The sequence below is a fragment of the Ovis aries genome, chromosome 5 (genome assembly GCF_016772045.2).
Source record: "Ovis aries strain OAR_USU_Benz2616 breed Rambouillet chromosome 5, ARS-UI_Ramb_v3.0, whole genome shotgun sequence".
NCBI classification, from domain to species: Eukaryota; Metazoa; Chordata; class Mammalia; order Artiodactyla; family Bovidae; genus Ovis; species Ovis aries.
In genome coordinates, this window is record NC_056058.1 from 8299668 (window position 1) to 8326031 (window position 26364).

General features: G+C 40.3%; 1 protein-coding gene and 1 long non-coding RNA gene across 2 annotated transcripts in view; one reads left to right on the forward strand and one right to left on the reverse strand.

Moving 5' to 3' along the window:
• LOC132659866 (uncharacterized) overlaps positions 1-26364 on the forward strand; it is a 995695-nt gene that overhangs the window by 221124 nt on the left and 748207 nt on the right. The gene's annotated exons all lie outside the window — the stretch shown is intronic.
• LOC101106524 (olfactory receptor 7A17-like) lies at positions 24686-25657 on the reverse strand. Its single transcript, XM_042249781.1, has one exon. The coding sequence runs from the start codon at positions 25652-25654 to the stop codon at positions 24686-24688; it is 969 nt and encodes a 322-aa protein (XP_042105715.1). The 5' UTR covers positions 25655-25657.

Sequence of the window (26364 nt, forward strand, 5' to 3'; positions counted from 1 at the left end):
AATATACCAGTCTGCTGTTCCATGTCCAGTTCTAATTGTTGCTTCCTGACCTGCATACTGGTTTCTCAAGAGTCAGGTCAGGTGGTGTAGTATGCCCATCTCTTTCAGAATTTTCTCTTTAGCATTGCTTTTACTCATTCCCATAGGTTTTGGGTTGTTATGTTTTAATTTTCATTCATTTCTATGCATATTTTGATTTCTGTTTTGATTCTGTCTGTGATTTATTGGTTTTTCAGAGTTTTTTTTTTTTTTTTAGTTTCCATATGTTTGTATTTTTTCATAGTTTTTTTCTCTGTAGTTGATGTCTAATCTTAGCACATTGTGATCAGAAAAGATTCTTGAGATGATTTTGATTTTTTTTTTTTTTGAATTTACCAAGGCTAGATATATGGACCAGGATGTGATCTATCCTGGAGAAGGTTCCGTGTGCACTTGAGAAAAAGATGAAATTCATTGTTTTAGGGTGAAATGTCCTATAGGTATTAATTGGATCTAACTGGTCCAGTGTATCATTTAACATTTCTGTTTCCTTGCTAATTTTCTGTTTAATTGATCTATCCATAGGTGTGAGTGGGGTATTAAAGTCTCCCACTATTATTGTGTTACTGTTAATTCCCCCTTTCATATTTGTTAGCATTTGCCTTACATATTGCGGTGCTCCTATGTTCGGTGCATAGATATTTATAATTGTTATATCTTCTTCTTGGTTTGATTCTTTGATCATTATGTAATGTCCTTCTTTGTCTCTTTTCACAATCTTTATTTCAAAGTCTATTTTATCTGATATAGTATTGTGACTCCTGCTTGCTTTTGGTCTCCATTTGTGTGAAATATCTTTTCCAGCCCTTCACTTTCAGTCTTTATGTGTCCTTGGGTTTGAGGTGGGTCTCTTGTAGACAACATATATAGGGGTCTTGTTTTTTAATCCATTCAGCCAGTTCGTCTTTTGATTGGGGCATTCAACCCATTTATATTTAAGGTAATTATTGATAAGTATGATCCCATTGCCATTTACTTTGTTGTTTTGGGTTCACGTTTATAATACTTTTCCGTGTTTCCTGTCTAGAGAAAATCCTTTAGCATTTCTTGGAGAGCTGGTTTGGTGGTGCTGAATTCTCTGAACTTTTGCTTGTCTGTAAAGCCTTCAATTTCTCCTTCATATTTGAATGATATCCTTGCTGGGTACAGTAATCTGGGTTGTAGCTTTTTCTCCTTCATCACTTAAAATATGTCCTGCCATTCCCTTCTGGCTTGAAGAGTTTCTATTGAAAGATCAGCTGTTATCCTTATGGGGATCCCCTTGTGGGTTAATTGCTGTTTTTCCCTTGCTGCTTTTAATATTTGTTCTTTGTATTTGATCTTTGTTAATTTGATTAATATGTGTCTTGGGGTGTTTTACCTTGGGTTTATCCTGTTTGAGACTCTCTGGGATTCTTGGACTAGGGTGGTATTTCCTTCTACATTTTAGGAAAGTTTTCAACTATTATCTCTTAAAGTATTTTCTCATGGTCTTTCTTTTTGTCTTCTTCTTCTGGGACTCCTATGATTCTAATGTTGGGGTGTTTGACATTGTCCCAGAGGTCTCTGAGGTTGTCCTAATTTCTTTAAATTCTTTTTCCTTTTTTCCTCTCTGCTTCATTTATTTCTACCACTCTATTTTCCACCTCATTTATCCTATCTTCTGGCTCAGAAGATAGGATATTATTCATTTTATTTTACTGTTGGTTCCCTCTAGAGTGCTTTTGATCTCAGCTATTGCATTATTCATTATTGATTGACTCATTTTTTATTTCTTCAAGGTCCTTGTTAAACTTTTCTTGGATCTTCTCTATCCTTTTCTCCAGATTATTTATCTGTAACTCCATTTTGTTTCCACAATTTTGGATCATTTTTACTATCATTATTCTGAATTCTTTCTCAGTTAGACTCCCTATCACCTCCTCTTTTGTTTGGTTTGGTGGGCTTTTATCATGTTCCTTTACCTGCTGAATATTTCTCTGCCTTTTCATCTTGTTTAGGTTGCTGTGTTTGGCGTGGCTTTTCTGTATGTTGGAAGTCTGTGGTTCCTCTTTATTGTGGAGGTTCCTCCCTGTGGGTGGGGTTGGATGAGTGACTTGTGAAGGATTCCTGGTTAGGGAAGCTTGTGTCAGTGTTCTGGTGGGTGGAGCTGGATCTCCTCTCTGGAGTGCAATGAGTGTCCAGTAGTGAGTTTTGAGGTGTTTATAGGTTTGATGTGACTTTCGGCGACCTGTATTTCTGTGCTCGGGGTTATGTTCCTGTTTTGTTGGAGAATTAGCTTGCTATGTCTTGCTCTGAAACTTATTGGCTCTTGGGTCGAGCTTGGTTTCAGAGTAGGTATGGAGGCTTTTGGATGAGCTCTTCTCAATTAATGGTCCCTAGAGTCAGGAGATTTCTGGTGATCTCAAGTTTTGGTTTTAGGCCTCCTGCCTCTGGCTTTCAGTCTTATTCTTGTAGTAGCCTCAAGACTTTTCCATCCATACAGCACTGATGATGAAACATCTAGGTTAATGGTGAGAAGATTGTCCACAGTGAGGGATACCCAGAGAGGTTCACAGAGTTACATGAAGACGAGAAGAGTGATGGGAGAGATAGAGGTGACCAGGAGGAGAAGAGAGGGAATCAAAAGGGGAGAAAGCAGTTCTAGCCAATAATCAATTTTCTATTTGCTCTCCACAGTCTGGAACACTCCAAGAGGTTCATGGAGTTCCATAGAGAAGAGAAAAGGGAGGAAGGAGATAGAGGTGACCAGGAGGAGAGGAGGGGGAGTCAAAAGGAGACAGACTGATCTAGCCTGTGATCATTTCCCTAAGTTTTCTCCACAGCCTGGAACACCCAAAGAAATTCACAGAGTTAAGTAGAGAAGAGAAGGGGGAGGGAGAAGATAGAGCTAACCTGGGGGAGAAAAATGAGAGTCAAAAGGGGAGAGAGCAATCAAGCCAGTTATCATACTCCTAAGTAAAAATGGATACTGAAGCTTGGATTCTTAAAAGCACAAAACTGATAACAAATACCAAAAGGCAAAGATTAAAAATCTAGAGTAGAGGTTAGACTCTCAAATGTACAATATTAAAAAAACAAAATCACAAAAGTTATATAAAAATATGAAATTTGCTTTAAAAATAGGGTCTTTTTTTCATGGTAATAGTAGGTTTTAAAAATGAAAATTAAAGGATTAATAGAGAACTTAAAAATAAAGAATTGAAAAGAAAATTTAAAATGATAGTAGTAAAATATATCTTGGAATTTCTCTGGAGCTATTGAGAGCAGTGTCTGATCAGTTCAGTTTCAGATAGTTCCTTGTTCCACCTTATACTTCTTCTCAAGGTGTATAGGTCCCTTCCAATGTAGTCATGTTAACTACAGGGTTTTAATCTGTTGCACCTGTCACTTCCAGAGCAGTTCCCTCTTCTTTGTTTATTTTGACTTCCTCTGTTTGCAAGTCTCCTCAGTATCTTCTTCCCTGACACAAGGGGGCGAAGTTGGTCATTCATTCAGGCTCACTTGTTCAATTGTGCTGCAGGGAGGGAGGAACACTGCATACAAATATCACTGGCATGTGTGGGGCGTGCTCGCAGTGTCTGGGTCACACTGGGTTTGCCCCCGCTCATGACATGTGTGTGCTTTCCTGGTCTACACTGCTTAGGCTTCAGGTTGCTCTGCCAGGAACTGTCTGAGGCGGGCCCTGGGTTGTTTGCACTTCCCAGATCTACGTCACTCAGGTTCAGGTTCTCGAGTACTCCACAAAAGGACCTGCGTTTTGTGCTCTTCCCAGGCCCGAGCAGCTCAGGCGACCAACTGCTTGGCGAGGGCGCACCCCAGGTGTGGTACATCTTATCACCTCCCCAGTCCCAGCCACTCAGTTTCCTGGGTGGTGTGTGTCTCTTCTGGGGAGCTGATCTCTGGCTGCGACCCTCTTGACAGATGTCAACCGTCCAGGATCCCAGGAAGACTTGGTTAGCGACTGAGAGCCTGCTCGCAGTTTGGGAGGGGATGCTGTCTTTGGGGCCGAGTTTGCCCCTTTCTTTCTGGCTCTGGCTGGCACCTGCCTGCCTCCCTGTATTAGTGGGGGATGGGCTGGTCTGCAGCCGGCTAGCTCTCCTCTGGTATTCGCTCAGTCCTTTGTTCTGTGATCTGCCCGACAGTGCCTTAGGTTAGAGCTTTTCACGGGAAAGTTCTCTTTCTTTCTCCTCTTTCCCCCCCTCCTCTCTGGCTATCCCACAGTTTGGGTTTCTATCTCATGTTAGCTCCCTTGGGTTGCTCTCAGGTCATTCAGGCCCAGTCCTTACCCTAAGCAGTGCAGCCTGCGCCTCCCAGTTCAGCCCCCGCTTTCTGGAGGCTGACGCGAGCTTCTGGGCTACTTCTCTGCTAGGAGTTGTAGCTGGACCCATAATCTGTGGATTTTATTTACTTATTTTTTCCTCCTGGTTATGTTGACCTCTGAGATCCCAGAACCCCACAGACCCACTGGTGAGAGGGTCTCCTGGTGTTTGGAAACTTCTCTTTTAATACTGCCTCCCTGGGATGGTTCTCCATCCCTAACTCTTTTGTCTCTCTTTTTTTGTCTTTTCTATTTTGTCCTACCTCCTTTCGAAGACAGTGGGCTGCCTTTCTGGGTGCCTGGTGTCCTCTGCCAATGTTCAGAAGTTGTTTTGTGGTATTTGCTCTGCGTTCAAATGACCTATCAATGAATTTGTGGGGGAGAAACTGGTCTCCCCATCCTATTCCTCCACCATCTTAGGGCTGCCTCTGGATTTTTATTTTATAATTACATTTTATTGCAGTATAATTGCTTTACAATGTTGTGTTCCTAAATGTTTTGCAATGTGAGAATTTTAGTACCGGAAAAACATGCTTTAAATTTCAGATCTGCCTCATGCTACTTGTTTGAACTTTCAGAGCCAAATGAAGCAATCTAAATGCTAATATACTTTCTTGAACATTGAGGATAGAGGTATCCAATATTCTAAGGGGTCAACAGCTTAGACCCCACTGTGAAAAGCTTAGCGTAGTTCTTCCTGTTGGTAAGTGTATGACTATCACTGAGGATGAAATTTCTGGCTTTCCTTCTATCTCTCAAGTGCCTCTGTTTTCCTCCCCTCCTTGGTCCACAATTCCACAACCTTATTTCAGTTCCTTGTCATCTCTCCTGTTTATTGCTGCTGGTACCCCTCTAGCAGATACCCACATTAATCCAGTGAGATCTTTCTAGATGAAAGAGCTGATCATGGAACTCTCACAGTTACATTCAATCCCAGTGACTCCCCACTGCAGAATGAAACCAAAGTTCTGTAGCTTCAACCAAGAGGCTCTCTCCGCATCCTTACTGCCCGTTTCACCCTCACACTGCCCTGCTCTTTTCCACACTGATCTCATAAACCTAGAACTTGACCTACAGCTTCCCTGATGCCACAGTGTTAATTCTCAGTGTCATCATGCACCCGATTCTCTCTGCTTGGAGTCTCACCACAGGTCTATTTGGAGTGTGTGTGTGTTTTTTTTTCCCCTTTAATCTCTTCTCCAACTTTAAATCTCTGTCTCCTCTCAGACTGCCTGGAGTCATTTCTTTCATGAAACTTTATTTCCTTAACATTTTCACAGGAAAATGACATTTCCTCATGAACTTAACTTACATCCATCAGTTGTACATCCATCAGTGTAACTTTTATTTAATTCTGTGATTTTTTTTCCCTCTACTAGACTATAGGTGCCTTGAGCAATGTTATTCATAATCACCAACTTCTTCCCACATCCTCCCAGCAGATTTGGATGAGAACATTAGCTAAATAAATATATATTGCAAGGACTCAGAAAACTATGGTCTCAGAAAAACAATGCTGGTAATAAAAGATGATGAAAGACAGAACAGAAGAAAGGGAATGCTCAAATAGGTGTCGAGAACATGCACAGCAATGTTTTTCATGTTCTCAGGTTAGGTTCCATTCCATATACAGAGGAGTCTGGCAGGCTACAGTCCATAGGGTCGCAAAAAGTTGGATTCAACTGAGAGACTAACACTTTCACTTTGCAAGAATTAAATAGAATAGAATAAATGAAACACACAAAAATATAATAGTGCATTATATCTAGTAAGGATGCATAAAAATCACTTCTTGGCTCTCTTTGCTCAGTCGTATGTATGTGTGTGTGGGCTTCACTTGCAGCTTAGAAGGTAAGGAATCTGTCTGCAATGCAGGAGACCTGGTTTGATCCCTGGGTCTGGAAGATCCCCTTGGAGAAGGAAATGGTTACCTACTCCAGTATTCTTGCCTGGAGAATTCCAAGGACGGGAGAACCTGGCAGGCTACAGTCCCTGGAGTCATAAAGAGTCAGACACGACTGAGCCACTAACACTACTGTGCTATGTATGTGTGTGTACCTCTGTGTGTGTGTGTGTGTGTGTTTATTTCTGTATTTGTGTGTGCAGATATGCTAGATCACTATGTAAAAGGCATGCTTCGCTATGGGACATAGAAAATATGCCTGGAATCCATTGAAGTAAAGTCAAGAATAGTTTTAAAAGGACAGTTCCTGCTAATGAGGGAAATACAATATGAATGAAGAGACGAACAGGAGAGCCAGGTTTCAGAGTGAAGAAGCAGCTGTGTGGCTGCTGAAGTACCAGGGATTCAAGGGAGTGTAGACCACTGGATCTTAATCGTTCCATTTGCTTCACCATTTATCAAGGTCAGGTACCTGATCTAATTGTTATTCCTGTACCTGTGAAAGTGAAGTTGCTCAGTCGTGTCCGACTCTTTGTGACCCCATGGACTGTAGCCTACCAGGCTCCTCCATCCATGGGATTTTTCAGGCAAGAGTACTGGAGTGGGTTGCCATTTCCTTCTCCAGGAGAGCTTCCCAACCCAGGGATTGAACCCCGGTCTCCCGCATTGTAGGCAGACGCTTTATCTGAGCCACCAGGGAAGCCATTCCTGTACCTATGCCTGTTTATTTACCACACTAGTTTTCATTTAGTCCAATAGTGGATAAATTTGGCACTTCTCTTGTTTTTCTCTGTGGAATTCTTCTTTCCTATTCTTGGGCTTTAGGCTTTTATTTTGACACATTCAGTAGGTGTTCTTTTGGACACTAGTCCTGGTTCTGGTCCTTTTATATCATGCAAGGGCCACCACAGATCATATTCTGTAATATCCTGCATTTGCCACATCTGTCTAGCCCCTTTCTTCAGATGAATTATCCCTGAGGACATAGATCATACATGTATTTATTTCATAGTACTCTGCCTTTCCTATTATAACATAAAATCCAAATTAGCAGGAATCTCCTCTGCTTGGGTTCACATTAGGGGTTTCATAAATGTGTATGTGAAGAGCTGACTCATTTGAAGAGACCCTGATGCTGGGAAAGATTGAGGACAGGAGGAGAAGGGGACGACAGAGGATGAGATGGTTGGATGGCATTACCGACTCAATGGACATGAGTTTGGGTGGACTCCAGGAGTTGGTGATGGATGGGGAGGCCTGGTGTGCTGCAGTTCATGGGGTTGCAAAGAGTCGGACACGACTGAGTGACTGAACTGAACTGAAATGTGTATGTGTGTGTGCTGTCGCTTCAGTTCTGTCCAACTCTTTGCAACCCTAGGGACTGGAGCCCACCAGGCTTTTCTGTCTATGGGATTCTCCAGGCAAGAATACTGGAGTGGGTTACTATGCCCTCCTACAGGGGATCTTCCCAACTCAGGCACTGAAGAGGTTTCATAAATGTGTCCAACTTCATAGAAAAAGTAAAGTGGAAATGAGAATTCATGAATAAGATGGCCGGAAGAGTAAACTAGATTAAGTATAGTGGAATCAAAATAAAACTATTAAGTGAAATTTGATAAAAATCTAAGAGTAACTACTTAAAAAAGAGTTATAAAAAACTCAAGCAAATTAACTAAATTAATAAATTTAGTAAATTACTAACATCTACTTGCTACTCTAAATGAATAAATTGGTAAAGAATGGGAAATGAAAACATAAAAGTACACTTTTTAGAAAACTATGAAGCATGCACTAACAAAAGATATTTTCTATCTATATAGATATATACATGGATTCAAGTAATGTTAAGAAAAAGAATCAATTGGTAGTTGAATGCAAATGACTATGTTCTGTATAATTGGAGGTGATGAAGGATAATTTTAAAAACAGGTTGTCTTTTTATTTTGCCAATTGTTTCTTTCGCTCTGCAGAAGCTTTTTAGTTTAATACATGACTTATTTGATAGAATTTATTTTATATGTGAATGCTTAAATGTGAAAGAATAATCTGATTTTCATGTTTCATGGACTGCTGCTTTAATATCTACTTCTATGGCTCTGCATCTTTCTAATGAATACAAAACATGCTCAAATATACCCTTTAACATTTTTTTTTAAAAATGTGCTCACTTCCCTCTAGGCCTATTACTCAATTTTCCTCCTCTCCTCAACTATAAAGCTCCTCTAATATGTCATAATTTTATTGGAACCACTTTATACCTTCAATTCCTTCCTCAGTTTTACTCACTGGACTTCCATCCTCATCCCTTAATTGTCAAGAATGATCTTCATATTGCTAAGTTGAAAAGACATTTCTCTTTTTAGCATATTAATAAAGTGCTTATAAGTTAATTAGTTGGTTTCCCAGATGCTCAGTGATAAAGAATCCACCTGCAATGCAGGAGACCCAGTTTCTATCCCTGGATCAGGAAGATCCCCCTGGAGAAGGAAATGGCAACCCACTTCAGTATTCTTGCCTGGGAAATCCCATGGACAGAGGAGCTTGGTGAGTTAGTCTATGGTGTCACAAAGAGGCAGTCACAACTGATCACCCACATGCCACACACCAGGTAATCCTGCAAACATGTCCAAATCTTGGCTTTAAGCTAGGCTCATTAGGATCTCTTGTAACTTCAGGTAGAATTTCTCAGCTTGCAGTCTCTCTGAATCTTACCTGAAGTAACTATGGGTTCCCAGGCTTTTCTGGACATGAACTCTGGTAAGAAGATCTGACTTCCCTGGTGGCTCAGAAGGTAAAGTATCTGCCTACAATGTGGGAGACCAGGGTTCAATCCCTGGGTTGGGAAGATTTTCTGGAGAAGGAAATGGCAACCCACTCCAGTATTCTGGCATAGAAAATCCCATGGACGGTGGAACCTTGTAGGCTATAGTCCATGGGGTTGCAAAAAGTCAGACACGACTGAGTGACTTCACTTCCAGATGTGATGCTATCAGATCAATAAGATCTGTGGAAATCTGAATTCCTCCCTGGATGGTTGATAAAGGAGTTTGGAGCTGTGTTCTCAGAAAAGATTGCAGGAAGGAGTGCCAGTCCCTTTACAGACACAGGACTCTAAAACAAAAAGCATATCTCCTTAACCTCAGGATGTAGAAGCAGAGGGACTGTAGCATAGGAGATATTTATGGGTCATTAAGGATGCAGAGTACATCATGAGAAATGCTGGGCTGGAACAAGCACAAGCTGGAATCAAGATTGCCGGGAGAAATATCAATAACCTCAGATATGCAGATGACACCACCCTTATGGCAGAAAGTGAAGAGGAACTGAAAAGCCTCTTGATGAAAGTAAAAGTGGAGAGTGAAAAAGTTGGCTTAAAGCTCAACATTCAGAAAACGAAGATCATGGTATCTGGTCCCATCACTTCATGGGAAATAGATGGGGAAACAGTGGAAACAGTGTCAGATTTCATTTTTTTTTTTTTTTTGAGCTCTAAAATCACTGCAGATGGTGACTGCAGCCATGAAATTAAAAGACGCTTACTCCTTGGAAGGAAAGTTATGACCAACCTAGATAGTATTTTCAAAAGCAGAGACTTTACTTTGCCAACAAAGGTCCATCTAGTCAAGGCTATGGTTTTTCCAGTAGTCATGTATGGATGTGAGAGTTGGACCATAAAGAAAGCTGAGCACCCAAAAATTGATGCTTTTGAACTGTGGTTTTGGAGAAAACTTGAGAGTCCCTTGGACTGCAAGGAGTTCCAACCAGTCCTAAAGGAAATCAGTCCTGAATATTCATTGGAAACCGTGATATTGACGCTGAAACCTCAATGCTTTGGCCACCTGATGCAAAGAGCTGACTTATTTGAAAATACTCTAATGCTGGGAAAGGTTGAAGGCGGGAGGAGAAGGGTCGACAGGATGAGATCGTCGGATGGCAACAGTGACTCAGTGGACATGAGTTTGAGAAAACTCAGAGAGTTGGTGATGGACAGGGAGTTCTGGCGTATTGCAGTTCATGGAGTCACAAAGAGTCGGACACAACTGAGTGACTGAACTGAAGTGAACTGAATTTAATGATGTATAGTTGCTTTACAATGTTGTGTTTGTTTCATGTGTACAAACAACATGAGAGAAGATACTGTGAAATAGATGTCTCATAAACTACTGTTGTACCTACTTTGAGCTGGATCTTTTCAATGAATGCAAACCATGCTCAAATACATCCCAACTTAGAGATCTGAAGAGCACTCTTAAGTTGCTTCATAGTTCTCCGCACGTAATACTATACTTTCTTACTCCTCTGAAGCACAAATCTCACATATATTTTCATTTTACTGGAACCATGTTACTTATCTCACTTATTTTACAGTGTCATCAGACTGTACCTTCATTCTCATCACTTAATTGTCAAATAGACATATCCTTGTTAACATAGTAAAGAAATCAAGTATTCATTATTCGTGACCCAAAAATACAAACATGTCTGTGGGCTAGGCTGATCAGGCTGTCAGGTGACTTCAGGTAAAAGGTTTCAGGTTTCATTTTCTCTGAACCCTTCCTGGAGTACCTCCTCTGCTTTCAAACTTACCTGCATGGGGTCTCTGAGAGGGAGTTCTCTTGTGGAAGTCTGAATTGCTCCTTGAATTGTTGATGATGAGGGCTGAAGCTCTGTCACCAGATAAGGAGCAGAGAGTACTAAAGCATTGAACCCTGATCCAGCCTTATGACTCCAAAAGCACCTGTCATGTCCTGTCCAGTGCTGAGAAGCCAACACTAAGGGACTGCAGCAGGGGAGATACTAATAGCTCTCTATACCTGCTCATTAGGCCGATTTCCTTCCTGTTATTCCACTATCTAAGTATATGATTTCCCTTTGGGCCTCTGGAATCAACAGAAAATCAGTTTTTCCTAATGATTCTCTGATCCCAAGAGATTAGATTAGAAGTCAAGTGAATATAGTCTTTATTACTTCTTGTCCTTGATCTTGCCTATTTTTCAGAGGTCTAACATCAACCACCTTATCCCAACTTTGAATTAATACTTTCTCCAAGGTCTGATTCTAAGGAACTTCTCAATATTAAGTCTCCTTTATCCCTCAAATATTGCTTTGTGGTGGGTACACAGTCTTGATGACCTCAGAAAAATCCCCTCTTCAGCAAAGAGAACTGAAATGCAATTTGGGCACCACAATCCCTGGCTTCTTGAAACACTTGTCCAAAAACTAAGGATTTCATACTTTATCGCAGGTTTAAAGCTATCATTTAGTACCTTTAGATACTTTAATACTAATAACCTGAGGTTAGCGTCTTTCAGGCATCATCAACTTTTAGAAAAGTTTATACTATGAGGTAGTTTTACTATGAGCACCATTCCATGTTGCAGAAATATGTTTAGAGGAATTTAACGATCTGCCTAAGGGTTCAAACACAGTAAGGAAAGAGCCTTAATTAGAATTCTGTCAGTATGCTTCCAGTTTTCAAGCTGCAGGCCTATGGTTCTCAGCTAGAGATCATTTTGGCCTTGGGGATATCTGTCAATGTCTGAAAGAATGCTGTTAAATACCTAAATATCCAATACAAATAATTATCCTGGCCCAACTATCAACATGAGAAAATAAGAAAACCTATTCTAGATCAGCATTCCCTCAAGTTCAGCGTTTCCAGTGTGCATAGGAATTCCAGATGGGTTAGTTTTAATTCAGATTCTGACTCATCATGTCCTGGATTCAGGTAAGAATCCAGAGATTCTGAAAATCAAAAGAATTTCCTGAGTGATGTTGACACTACAGGTCTTAGTGTGTGGACCACTCTGAGTAGCATGGCTGTGGACCTGTGCAAGTCAGGTGTAGGTAATTTTAGGTCTTCTAAGAAAAAAAAAACAATTCATAATGCATATAATTTTGAATGAATAGTATATTTGTTCATCCAAGAGGTGGTATGACTTCATTTTTCAACCAGACAAGGACACCACAAAAAATAAAGCTAAGGACCAAATTCACTGGTGAATATAGATGCAAAATTCCTCAACAAAATATCACAAGCCAAATTCAAGAATACATCAAAAGAATCATACACCATGGCCAATTGAGATTTACCCCAGGAATGCCAGGAAGGTTAAATAGTCATAGAACAGTCAAAGCAATACTTCTAATTAACAAATTGAAGAAAAAAACGTTAGGTTCATTTGAAAAGATGCATTAAAACTTCTGACAAAATTCAACATTTAAAAGTCTAAGTGAAGTGGGTATAAAATACCTCAACATAATAAAGGCAATATATGATAAAACAAAAACCAACATTATATCCTATACTGAAAAACTAAAATTAACTCTTCTAAGATCAGGAGCAAGGCAAAGATATTCACTTTTGCCACGTTTATTCAACATACTATTAGAAGTCCTAGCCACAGTGATCAGTAACAATGAGAAATAAAAACAATATAACTGAAAAGGAAGAACTATCACTGTTTGCAGTTGACATAATTACATGTAGAAAATCCTAAAGACACTGAAGGAGGAAACAGACAGAACAGGCTCCATCTTGAAAGCAGGACTCCATCTTGGGCTGGACTGTGGACTTTGAGCTATATGCCCAGTATCTATGGAAACAACATACCAACTGGAAAACCAGACTCCCCACCCCCACCCCCTGATGAGAGCCCCAGGGCTCATATCTAGACTCTCCATCGCCTAAAAGAATACCCTAATTATCTGTGTAGCTAAACTCAGATATGCAGATGACACCACCCTTAAGGCAGAAAGTGAAGAGGAACTAAAGAGCCTCTTGATGAAAGGGAAAGTGGAGAGTGGAAAAGTTGGCTCAAAGCTCAACATTCAGAAAACGAAGATCATGGCATCTGGTCCCATCACTTCATGGGAAATAGATGGGGAAACAGTGGAAACAGTGTCAGACTTTATTTTTTGGGCTCCAAAATCACTGCAGATGGTGACTGCAGCCATGAAATTAAAAGACGCTTACTCCTTAGAAGAAAAGCTATGACCAACCTAGATAGCATATTCAAAAGCAGAGATATTACTTTGCTGACTAAGGTCCATCTAGTCAAGGCTATGGTTTTTCCAGTAGTCATGTATGGATGTGAGAGTTGGACTGTGAAGAAGGCTGAGCACCAAAGAATTGATGCTTTAGAACTGTGGTGTTGGAGAAGACTCTTGAGAGTCCCGTGGACTGCAAGGAGATCCAACCAATCCATTCTGAAGGAGATCAGCCCTGGGATTTCTTTGGAAGGAATGATGCTAAAGCTGAGACTCCAGTACTTTGGCCACCTCATGCGAAGAGTTGACTTATTGGAAAAGACTTTGATGCTGGGAGGGATTGGGGGCAGGAGGAGAAAGGGACGACAGAGGATGAGATGGCTGGATGGCATCACTGACTCGATGGATGTGAGTCTGAGTGAACTCTGGGATTTGGTGATGGACAGGGAGGCCTGGTGTGCTGCAATTCATGAGGTCACAATGAGTCAGACACGACTGAGCAACAGAACTGAATTGACCCCGCATCCGAGGCCAGGGGCGGCAGCTAGGAGGAGCAACCTCACGTCCAAGGAGCGGTGGCTGCCTGGGCACAGGAGGGCCTAGAGGAGCTATCCCATACTGAAGGTCAGTAAGGGTGGTGGTGAGGAGAACCCTTCACCCAAGGTAAGGAGCAGCAGCTGCGCTAGGCTGGAGCAGCCTTGAAGAGATACCCCATGCCCAAGGTAAGAGAAACCCAAGTAAGATGGTAGGTGTTGCAAGAGGGCATCAGAGGGCAGACACACTGAAACCATACTCTCAGAAAACTAGTCAATCTAATCACACTAGGACCACAGCCTTGTCTAACTCAATGAAACCAAGCCATTACCGCAGGGCAACCTAAGGGCGGGTCATGGCGGAAAGGTCTGACAGAATGTGGTCCACTGGAGAAGGGAATGAAAAACCACTTCAGTATTCTTGCCTTGAGAACCCCATGAATAGCATGAAAAGGCAAAATGATAGGATACCGAAAGAGGAACTCTCCAGGTCAGTAAGTGCCCAACACGCTACTGGAGATCAGTGGAGAAATAACTCCAGAAAGAATGAAGGGATGGAGCCAAAGCTAAAAAAATACCCAGCTGTGGATGTGACTGGTGATAGAAGCAAGGTCCGATGCTATAAAGAGCAATATTGCATAGGAACCTGGAATGTCAGGTCCATGAATCAAGGCAAATTGGAAGTGGTCAAACAGGAGATGGCAAGAGTGAAAGTTAACATTCTAGGAATCAGCGAACTAAAATGGACCGGAATGGGTGAATTTAACTCAGATGATCATTATATCTACTACTGCAGGCAGGAATCCCTTAGAAGAAATGGACTAACCATCATGGTCGACAAAAGAGTCCAAAATGCAGTACTTGGTTGCAATCTCAAAAACCACAGAATGATCTCTGTTCATTTCCAAGGCAAACCATTCAATATCACAGTAATCCAAGTCTATGCCCCAACCAGTAATGCTGAAGAAGCTGAAGTTGAACAGTTCTATGAAGACCTACAAGACCTTTTAGAACTAACACCCAAAAAAGATGTTCTTTTCACTATAGGGGACTGGAGTGAAAAAGTAGGAAGTCAAGAAACACCTGAAGTAACAAGCAAATTTGGCTTTGGAATGCGGAATGAAGCAGGGCAAAGACTAATAGAGTTTTGCCAAGAAAATGCACTGGTCATAGCAAACACCTTCTTCCAACAACACAAGAGAAGACTCTACATATGGACATCACCAGATGGTCAACACAGAAATCAGATTGATTGTATTCTTTGCAGCCAAAGATGGAGAAGCTCTATACAGTCAACAAAAACAGGACCAGGAGCTGACTGTGGCTCAGATCATGAACTCCTTATTGCCAAATTCAGATTTAAATTGAAGAAAGTAGGGAAAACCACTAGACCATTCAGGTATGACCTAAATCAAATCCCTTATAATTATACATTGGAAGTGAAAAATTGCTTTAAATGCCTATATCTGATAAATAGAGTGCCTGATGAACTATGGAATGAGGTTCATGACATTTGTACAGGAGACAGGGATCAAGACCATCCCCATGGAAAAGAAATGCAAAAAAAAGCAAAATGGCTGTCTGGGGAGGGCTTACAAACAGCTGTGAAAAAAAGAGAGGCAAAAAACAAAGGAGAAAAGGAAAGATATAAGCATCTGAATGCAGAGTTCCAAAGAATAGCAAGAAGAGATAAGAAAGCCTTCTTCAAAGATCAATGCAAAGAAATAGAGGAAAACAACAGAATGGGAAAGACGAGAGATCTCTTCAAGAAAATTAGAGATATCAAGGGAACATTTCATGCAAAAATGGACTCAATAAAGGACAGAAATGGTCTGGACCTAACAGAAGCAGAAGATATTAAGAAGATGTGGCAAGAATACACAGAAGAACTGTACAAAAAAGATCTTCACGACCCAGATAATTATGATGGTGTGATCACTCCTCTAGAGCCAGACATCCTGGAATGTGAACTCAAATGGGCCTTAGAAAGCATCACTAGGAACAAAGCTAGTGGAGGTGATGGCATTCCAGTTGAGCTATTTCAAATCCTGAAAGATGATGCTGTGAAAGTGCTGCACTCAATATGCCAGCAAATGGGGAAAACTCAGCAGTGGCCACAGGGCTGGAAAAGTTCAGTTTTCATTCCAATCCCAAAGAAAGACAATGCCAAAGAATGCTCAAACTACCACACAATTGCACTCATCTCACATGCTAGTGAAGTAATGCTCAAAACTCTCCAAGCCTGGCTTTAGCAATATGTGAGTGGTGAACTTCCTGATGTTCAAGCTGGTTTTAGACAAGGCAGAGGAGCCAGAGATTAAATTGCCAACATCCGCTGGATCATTGAAAAAGCAAGAGTTCCAGAAAAACATCTATTTCTGCTTTATTGACTATGCCAAAGCCTTTGACTGTGTGGATCACAATAAACTGCGGAAAATTCTGAAAGAGATGGGAATACCAGACCACCTGACCTGCCTCTTGGGAAATCTGTATGCAGGCCAGGAAGCAACAGTTACAACTGGACATTGAACAACAGACTGGTTCCAAATAGGAAAAGGAGTACGTCAAGACTGTATATTGTCACCTTGCTTATTTAACTTATATGCAGAGTACATCATGAGAAACGCTGGACTGGATGAAACACAAGCTGGAATCAAGATTGCCGGGAGAAATATCAATAACCTCAGATATGCAGATGACACCACCCTTAAGGCAGAAAGTGAAGAGGCACTAAAAGCCTCTTGATGAAAGTGAAAGAGGAGCGTGAAAATGTTGGCTTAAAGCTGAACATTCAGAAAACGAAGATCATGGCATCTGGTCCCATCACTTCATGGGAAATAGATGGGGAAACAGTGGAAACAGTGTCAGACTTTATTTTTCTGGGTTCCAAAATCACTGCAGATGGTGACTGCTGCCATGAAATTAAAAGATGCTTACTCCTTAGAAGAAAAGCTATGACCAACCTAGATAGCATATTCAAAAGCAGAGATATTACTTTGCCGACTAAGGCCCGTCTAGTCAAGGCTGTGGTGTTTCCAGTAGTCAGTATGGATGTGAGAGTTGGACTGTGAAGAAGGCAGAGCGCCAAAGAATTGATGATTTTGAACTGTGGTGTTGGAGAAGACTCTTGAGAGTCCCTTGCACTGCAAGGAGATCCAACCAGTCCATTCTGAAGGAGATCAGCCCTGGGATTACTTTGGAAGGAATGATGCTAAAGCTGAGACTCCAGTACTTTGGCCACCTCTTGAGAAGAGTTGACTCATTGGAAAAGACTTTGATGCTGGGAGGGATTGGGGGTAGGAGGAGAAAGGGACGACAGAGGATGAGATGGCTGGATGGCATCACTGACTCAATTGATGTGAGTCTGAGTGAACTCCAGGATTTGGTTTTGGACAGGAAGGCCTGGTGTGCTGCGATTCATGGGGTTGCAAAGAGCCAGATATGACTGAGCGACTGAACTGAACTGAATCGTCTGTGTAGCTGAATAGAATCATAAATTCTATTAAGCTTATTGGAGTATGACCACAGGCCTATTGATAATTGTTCACTGTTAACTACCTGGGCTTAAGGCATATGAACCATGGGTTTACTTTGATTGTGTCTTTGTTTTCCTTTGTTCAGATTAGTTTCAGAGAATTTGGGGAGGTAAGTTTGAACGTTACATTTAGGGTATATAAGGTTTTCAGAAAAGCTGGTTGAGGTCCTTGGCTAAGAGGAAACTCTGCCTTGGGCCCACTGCTGTAATAAACTGCACTCCACTATCTGCACTGTCCTTCTGAGTGAGTTTGTTTCCTGGAACACCTGGCTACAACAACACCTAAAATGATTAAGAAAAATACATGATTTCACTAAATTTGCAGGATACAAATTAATACACAGAAATCTGTTGGGTTTCTATATGCTAATAACAAACTACCAGAAAGAGAAATTGAATAAAAACACCATTTATAGTCACAACAAAGTATAAAATACCTAGGAACAAATCTGATCAAAGGGGTAAAACATGAACTTTGAAAATTGCAAAATATTTATGAAAAAAACTAAGGATGACAAGGTCAAGTGGAAAGTATAAAATGTTCTTGGAATGAAATAATTTGCATTGTTAAAATAAGCATACTATCCAAAGCCATCTGCAGATTCAATGTAATCCCTATCAAAATACCAAGGCACTTTTTTTTTTTTTTTGTACAGAACTAGACCTGATAATTCTAAAAGTTATATGAAAAACAAAAGACCTAAAATGGACAAAGCAATCTTGAGAGAGAACAAAGCTAGAGGTATCATCTCTCTAATATTACAAAGCAACAGTAAGCAAAACAGTATGGTACTGGCTCAGAAATAGGCAGAATAGAGACAATGGGATGGAATAGAGAGCCCAGAAATAAATGAACATTTGTGTGATCAATTCATCTATGACAAAAGAGGGAATAATATACAATAGTGAAAACACAATCTCTTCAATAGTGTTGGGAAAATTGGACAGCTACTTGCAAAAGAATCAAACTGGAATGCTTTCTCACACTGTGTACACAAATAAACTCCAAATAGACTAAACAACTAACTATAAGACTTAAAACCACAAAACTACCAGAAGAAAACTTAGGCAGTACAGTCTTTGACATTGGTCTTAGCAATATGTTCTTTGGACCTGCTTTCTCAGGTAAGACAAACAAAAATGAAAATAAACAAATGAATTTACATCAACTCAAAAGATTTATTACAGTGAAAAAAACTTAACAAAATGAAAAGACAGCCTACTTAGTGGGAGGAGGTAGTTGCAAATGATACACTCAATAAGGAGTTAGTATACTAGTAAAATATACAGAGGACTCAACAAATTACCATGACAAGTCCCCCCCCCCACAAAATGGGAATGAATAGACACTTTTCCCAAAGAAGACAGACTGTTGGCCAAGACACATAGAAAAAGATGTTCCATATCCATAGTTATAAGGTAAACACAAATTAAAACCACAATGAGATACTATCTCACAGCTATCAGAATGGCTATCATCAAGGAGATGAGAAATAAGTATTAGTGAGGATGATGGTGGGGCAAGACCACTGGTCGAACCAGGGGCATGGAATGGACTGTGTGTGGTCCAAGTTTTCCAGTTTTAGTGTGACATGGGAAAAGTGCAAGTTCTCTCAAGGCCCACTGGCTATATCAGGCAAAGGGAAAGCATGGAGTGGGGAATTCCTGTGGGCACTAGCAAAGTAGAGGGCATGCAATCTTGGTACCTGCCAGTGATAGAGCTAGCAAGATGGATTGAGAGCACACAAATGATGGCTGCCATGCCTTGGTTCCCAGAAAACATCTCAAGTCCTTGCAACCCCCATCAAATGCTTTAATTAAATAGGAATCTACTTTATGTATGTTCTAGGTACTTTTCAACCTCCTGCTTTGGTGCTAGATCCTGGGGTAAGGTGAATCTGCACATGAATTCTATGAGAGCAGATTTTCCCCTCTCCACTGACTTTTAGGTCTCCTGCACATAATCTCATTTATTTTCAAAGCCACATGTTCTGGAGACTTGTCTCTCTGGTGCAGATATGTCCCAAGCATTGGCCTGATTAGTCTGATGTAAGGCATACACCTATTGTCCCTCAGGGAACATCTCTATTAAGTGTAAGATCCTGCCTATTTGTGGGTCACCAATGCCAGGGGTGGAGTTATTAGAGAGTCTGCTTCTCTTCTTCTACCATCTTGATGTGGTCCTATTATTATTTATTGTGGAGGAGAAGTTCCTCTATTTTTCATATGCTTTTCAGAGGAAGTTGATCCATAGGTAGCTGTAGATTAGGTGTGTCCATGGATGGAGGTGAACGTAGAATATTACTATGTTGCCACACTATACCGTCTCTCCAGACATTTGATATAACCCCAATGAGACTCATTTATTTTACGTTCCTTACACCCAGAACTGTAAGAGCATATATTTGTTTATTTTAAGTAACTAGTTTGGGAGTGTTTTACAACAACAATAGGAATCTAATATAGACATTTATTGAATAAAGTTTGTTTGCAAGGATTGAGTTTAAACTTCTCAGTTCATCATTGCTGCTGCTGCTAAGTTGCTTCAGTCGTGTCCGACTCTGTGTGACCCCATGGATGGCAGCCTACCAGGCTCCTCCATCCATGGGGTTTTCCAGGCAAGAGTACTGGAGTGGGGTGCCATCGCCTTCTCTGCAGTTCATTCATTAGCTTACCTTAACTAGGGTATTTTATGTTGAAAACCCACATTAAGTAAAAAGAAAAGTTTCAGTCTATTTGAAGGTCTGCCATCCCATTAGCTGATACAATGAATTCCTCACTGCCTTACTTTGTTGTACACATGCCTCACTGTGATGCCTTTTCACATGAAGACAGGAAATGTGATCCATTATAAAAATTGAGATCACTCACTGTACTTTAAATTTTTATGTCTATATTTCTACATTCTCTTATTTCATTTTACTTGAAATGTTCATTCTTTTCATTTCTGTTCTCTCCAATTTTCTCTCAATTTTCCCTTTCATATAAAAGATGGATCCTAATCATGTCTGTATGTGTGTACATATATGTGTAGGATTGTGTTTATTTGAAACAAAAATGCAGCCAAACACACACACAGAGAAACAGATGCAACATTTACTCTTGAGTGTTTTCTTTGGGCTAAAAGTTGAATTTCCATATTCATTTCATTTATTTCTTATTGCATCCCTATTAAGTTATATTTATTATTCCATGTAACCTTCAGAAATAAGGAAACAGAGGCTCAAATAGTTTAAATTTTTCATAATTACGTAAAAACTTTAAAATTATGACACTGTCAAATTATCCACAAATGAAAATATTTAGTAGATTATCTTATTTTTGTATAACTCTTTTAATTCATTAATTTGTATACTTTATGAAGTTTGTTCTGTATAATATACTCCAATAATTTAATTAAATGGGAAAAATCTGATGGTGCATGTCTAAGGGTTGAGTTTATAAGCATAGACAGCAGGTTCTCACTTAACAGGGCTGTGAGATACATGTTCTAATTGGGATATATGTTCTAGATATAGAAACTGTGTTATTAAATTTAAGTAGTTCATGTGATAAGCTCATTTTTTATGTAAATAGAAGTTAACTCTTAAGATAAAACTATGATAAACTGAGGGCAAAAATTGATTCAAGACAGATGAGCACTATAGTCATACTAACATCATCAGTTCAGTTCAGTCACTCAGTTGTGTCCGACTCTTTGCAGCCCCATGGGCTTCCCTGTCCAGCAGCCAGGCTTCCTTGTCCAGCAGCAACTCCTTGAATGAGTCTTAAAAACACAGTGTGACAGCTGACTACATGCTTATGAGGAGCACAGAGAAATTAGTATAACTCCACAGCTTGTAAGTTTGTCTAATGATAAAGATATTAGATATTATTATTTAATCCCATTGACACAGAATGATTTGTTATGCATCAATAACTAACAATGCAATAATGAGCATGAACAGAATGAGTGCAATTATAATAATCTGGAGATTTTAATTTTTGACATATATTCTGATATTTGAAGAAAAGACACATGGTCATTGTGTTATTTCAGATAACTGTAAGAACAAGTGAGGCTCTTAAGGCTCCCTTCTAGGTAACTAGGACACACATAGGAACATGCATGTTTGTGCAGAAAAACTGATGACCCTGAATCATATGACTGAGCAGGATATCAAACTCCCTTGTGGATGATCCTCTGATGATTAAAAATGAAGAGATTCCTGAACATGAAGGAGATGAGAAATGAATGAACTGATATTATTCATTCACCATTCCTTATTTTTAGCAAAAGTCAGGAAAGGGGAGAGATTTCATAGAACAAGAGAAAGTCCTAATAGTAGGATTAGAAGTTTCCAAGCAGAAACAGGATAACAATGATGTAATAAAACATAAAATGCAGTAACCAACCATTCATCTCAATGAATATAATCCCTGACTTATGATAAAATACCTTCCATGCATTAATAAATAAATGTACAACATGAAAAATATTGTGCACAGTAACAGAATGTATGATGACATTTTACTTCCTCATATTTATGGCCATCTGTGATACTAAAATCATACTGTAAAAAATAAAAACTTGAAGTGGTCTATTTTCAAGGACAACTAGCCTAGAGTGACAGCCTGCTGATGTATAGCCATCAGGATACTTGCACAGGAAAATCCAGACAAAGGGAGAGTAACAAATCCAGGTGACTTCCTTGGGAAGATTATTGACCCTGTAGTTACTCATGCCAATGAGGAACTGTGAGAGTGCCTTGCACGAGGAGGGGGATAAAAACCCCATTGTAACAGTTCTGGGTTTGCCTGCCCACCAGACACCCGATCTTGCAAGACTGTCGTTGAAGCCTCGCTTCTCCCTGCACCTCGTGTCTTCAAGTTCATTCCTGGGGTTTGGGCCAGTGGCTTTATTTCCCAAAGTATCACTTCAAATTTTTCTTCCCGTGTAAATTTCCATGAGAGATATGTATTTGATAATCAATTTTTGCAAGTGACTATGGTAAGAATTCTGGACACCAAGGTGGATAATTGAATAAGACAGAAGAGCAGTTATAAAACACAGTAGCAGGCTTGTAGCTTTAATATCTGATACTAAGATTTTGATTACAATTTAAGAGCCAGAAATTCAACTTTTGATTTCTGAGGCATTCATTTCAAAGACAGTCATGTGGAATAAACATACTGCCAACTGCTGCTATCGTTCAATCACTAAGTCGTGTCTGACTCTTTGCAACCCCATGGTCTGCAGCATGCCAGGCTTCCCTGTCCTTCTCTATCCCTAAGAGCTTGCTTAAACTTATGTCCATTACAGTGATGCCATCCAACCATCTCATCCTCTGTCGTCCCCTTCTCCTCCTGCCCTCAATCTTCCCAAGCATTAGGGTCTTTTCCAATGAATTGGTTCTTTGCCTCAGATGGCCAAAGTATTGAAGCTTCAGTTTCAGCATCAGTCCTTCCAATGAATATTCAGGGTTGATTTCCTTTAGGATTTATTGATTTGATCTCTTTGCAGTTGAAGGGACCCCAAGAGTCTTATCCAATACCACAGCTCGAAAGCATCAATTCATTTGTGTCTTCTCTTGTGGCTCAGCTGGTAAAGAATCTGCAATGTGGGAGACCTGGGTTTGATCCCTTGGTTGGGAAAAGTCCCTGGAGAAGGAAAGGGCTACCCCAGTATTCTGGCCTGGAGAATTCCATGGACTGTATAGTCATTGAAGTCGCAAAGAGTTGGACATGACTGAGTGACTTTCACTTTCACACTTTTCAGTCTTTTTAATGGTCCAACACACATCTGTACGTGACTACTGGAAAAAGCTATGTCAGCTTTGACTGTGCGGAACTTTGTTGGCAAAATGATATCTCTGCTTTTCAATGGGCTGCCTGGGTTTATCATAGCTTTTCTTCCAAGGAGTAAGTATATTTTAATTTCATGTCTGCAGTCAACATCCTAAGTGATTTTGGAGCCCAAGAAAATAAAATCTGCCACTGTGTCCATCTTTTCCCCATCGATTTGCCATGACGTGATGGAACCAGATGCCTCGATCTTAGTTTTTTTTGATGAGTTTTAAGTCAACTTTTCCACTCTCCTCTTTCACCTACATCAAGAGACTCTTTTGCTCCTCTTCAATTTCTGCTATTAGGGTGGTGTCACTACATATTGTCAGCTGTATGACACAGCTACTAGAGAAGCATTCAAGTCACCCCCACCAATGAAGTTGCCCTTTTAGAAAGCCTGAGTAAATAGATGACTGAGCACATGAGTGAACCTGCTTTTTTCTGATCATGCCCTTATTCCACCTTATGTTTTAAATTCACCAATAATGACTGAACTAGCAGACTTCCAGCTACCCCACCCACAAAACCCAATACAGGCAGAGCTCCCAGTCGGTGCTCTCTTTTTCTCTCTACCTAAGACCTAAGTGATGGCATGCTATGTACCTCCAGTATTGGTGATTACAAACTTTGTGGGTTTTTTTAAGTTTCCCAATAGATATTGCCGAGAGGCATCTTTCAACCATAATAAATACAACAAGGACCTCTCCAGTAACAGCATAGACTTGGTCAGGAAGATGTCTGTGCTTTCTTGAAATAAGTAATACAAGCCAGGTGAGCGCCTCAGACATGCCTAGCCAATAGTATCACTATCAGTAGGCTGGGACTTAAATGGATTAATGTTCAAATCTACACGGTGAAGAACAGAAGTTAAAGTGGCAATAGAAAAATAATGGATTAAGGTAAAATCTGTAGATTCATATTTTCCTCTACAATGAAATATATATGGCTTTAGTTGCCAAATCTACTTTGTTTTCCCCATGTAAGTAATACACTCATACAGAAAACAAAAGTAAAATCACTTGGTATGATATGTGTCATTGAGAAGAAATAATTTTTAAGGAATGGGCTTCCCTAGTGGATCAGTGATAAATAATCCATCAGTCAACACAAGAGATGCATGTTCAGTCCCTAGTCTGGAAAGATGCCCTGGGAAAGGAAATGACAACTCATTTCTCAGTATTCTTGCCTGGGAAATCCCATGGACAGAGGAGGCTGGCAGGCTACATACAGTCCATGAGGTTGCAGAGTCAAACACAACTGAGTGACTGAACAATAACAATTTTTAAATAATCCAATTTGCCCCAGGTAAGATACTGAAATCTTCAAATGTTCTTGGTCCAAAATTGAGAAAAACTTTGTGAATGCATAAATATGAAAAAAGGGAAAACTGTCTATGTATCAGACAGATCTGAAACTTAATAAAATGAGTGAAAAATTGTGTAGAGGAGTTAAATTCAAAGAAATGAAAACTCCAGGTTATAAATAGGAGTAGCAAGTTCTACTTTAGCAATCTGACTAAGGAAGAGCAATTTCTGCCTCTGTGGCTTTGAGTCCTATAGTCATGGGTACTTCTTCAGCCCCAGGACAATTGGCCCATATAGAACTGCCATCCCAATGATTCTTCTCAGAGCCCTCCTTATGTCTTTGTTCCTCAGACTGTAGATGAAGGGGTTCAGCATGGGTGTGACTACAGTGTACATCACCGAGGCTGTAGCACTTGACTGTGAGCTGTGGGTAGTACCAGAGCTAAGATACACTCCTAAGGCTGTACAGTAAAATAAGGAGACAACTGAGAGGTGAGATGCACAGGAAGAAAATGCTTTATACTTCCCCTGAGCAGATGAGATTCTTCGTATGGAGGAAGCTATCTTAGAGTAAGAATAGAGGATACCGGAGAGGGAAACACTGCCTAGCAGCATAGTTGCAAAATACAGCACAATGTTATTAAGAAAGGTGTCAGAACAGGCAAGTTGGACCACTTGAGTAATCTCACAGAAAAAGTGGGGGATTTCCAAGTCTGTACAGAAGGACAGCCACAACACCATTAAGCTTTGTAACAAGGAATTCAGGACACTCATCATCCAGGACATCAGAGCCAGCAGTCCACAGACCCTGGGATTCATGATGACTGTGTAGTGCAGAGGATGACAGATGGCCACGAAGCGGTCATAGGCCATCACGGTCAGGAGGAAGATTTCCAGTGTGGCAAAGAGCATGAAAAAGTGTATCTGGGTGATGCAGCCTTCATAGGTTATTACTTTGTTCTCAGTCTGTATATTCTTCAGCATCTTTGGGATGGTGGTAGAAGTGAAGCAGACGTCTACAAAGGAGAGGTTGGAGAGGAAGAAGTACATGGGGGTGTGGAGGTGGGGGTCTGAGCTGACAGCCAGAATGATAAGCAGGTTTCCAATCACAGTGATCAGGTACATGGAGAGGAAAAGTCCAAATATGAGGGGCTGGAGTTCTATTTTCTTTGATAATCCCAAAAGAAGAAATTCTGAAATTTGTGTTTCATTCCCTGGTTCCATGTGGTGAATTTGACAGGCAGAAAAGACAAAATGCTATGGCTAATTTTCTCAGAGATTGGCACTGCAGACACAGTTGAAATTCTACGATTTACATTTTGCACTCAAAAATCCATATCCATAATTTTTGTATGGAATCTCCATTTCGAAGGATCCCGGTGCCATCTCAGAATAGGAATGCCTGTTCCACATTGTTTTCCCTCTAGTAGTCATGTACTCTACACTGTTAGTGAGAAATTCAGAATGCCTCGGATATAGTAAAGGTATTTTGGTTTACTTTGTTCAGCTCTGTGTGTGTTTGTCGCCATATGATACATGTGTATTTTTTGCTTAAATGTGCATGCATGCTGCATCACATGTAAAAGGTATGCTGTCACACAGAGTAGGACATGACTGAAGCTACTTAGCAGCAGCAGCAGCAGCAGCCCTAGGGTATAGTCCAAAATGTTTCTAATCAATTTCAGTAATTGAGGACTAGTTTTTTTGTTTGTTTGTTTGTTTAAAAGACAAATTTCTGCTGAGGGAAAAGCAATATGAATAAAGAGTTCAGCAGAAGAGACAGGTTGCAGAGAGAACAGCAGTAAGGTGTTCAGACTCAAGGGACCACAGCTTCTTCCTCCATTAAAATGTGAGAAACAGATGAGCGGGACCTCACCTTCTTTGTTCACTCTGTGGTTTCATCAGTGTATGCATATACAAAGAAACACATTTTT

Coding starts and splice junctions, on each gene's coding strand:
- LOC101106524 (XM_042249781.1), bottom strand. CDS start 25,654: ATGGAACCAGGGAATGAAACACAAATTTCAGAATTTCTTCTTTTGGGA.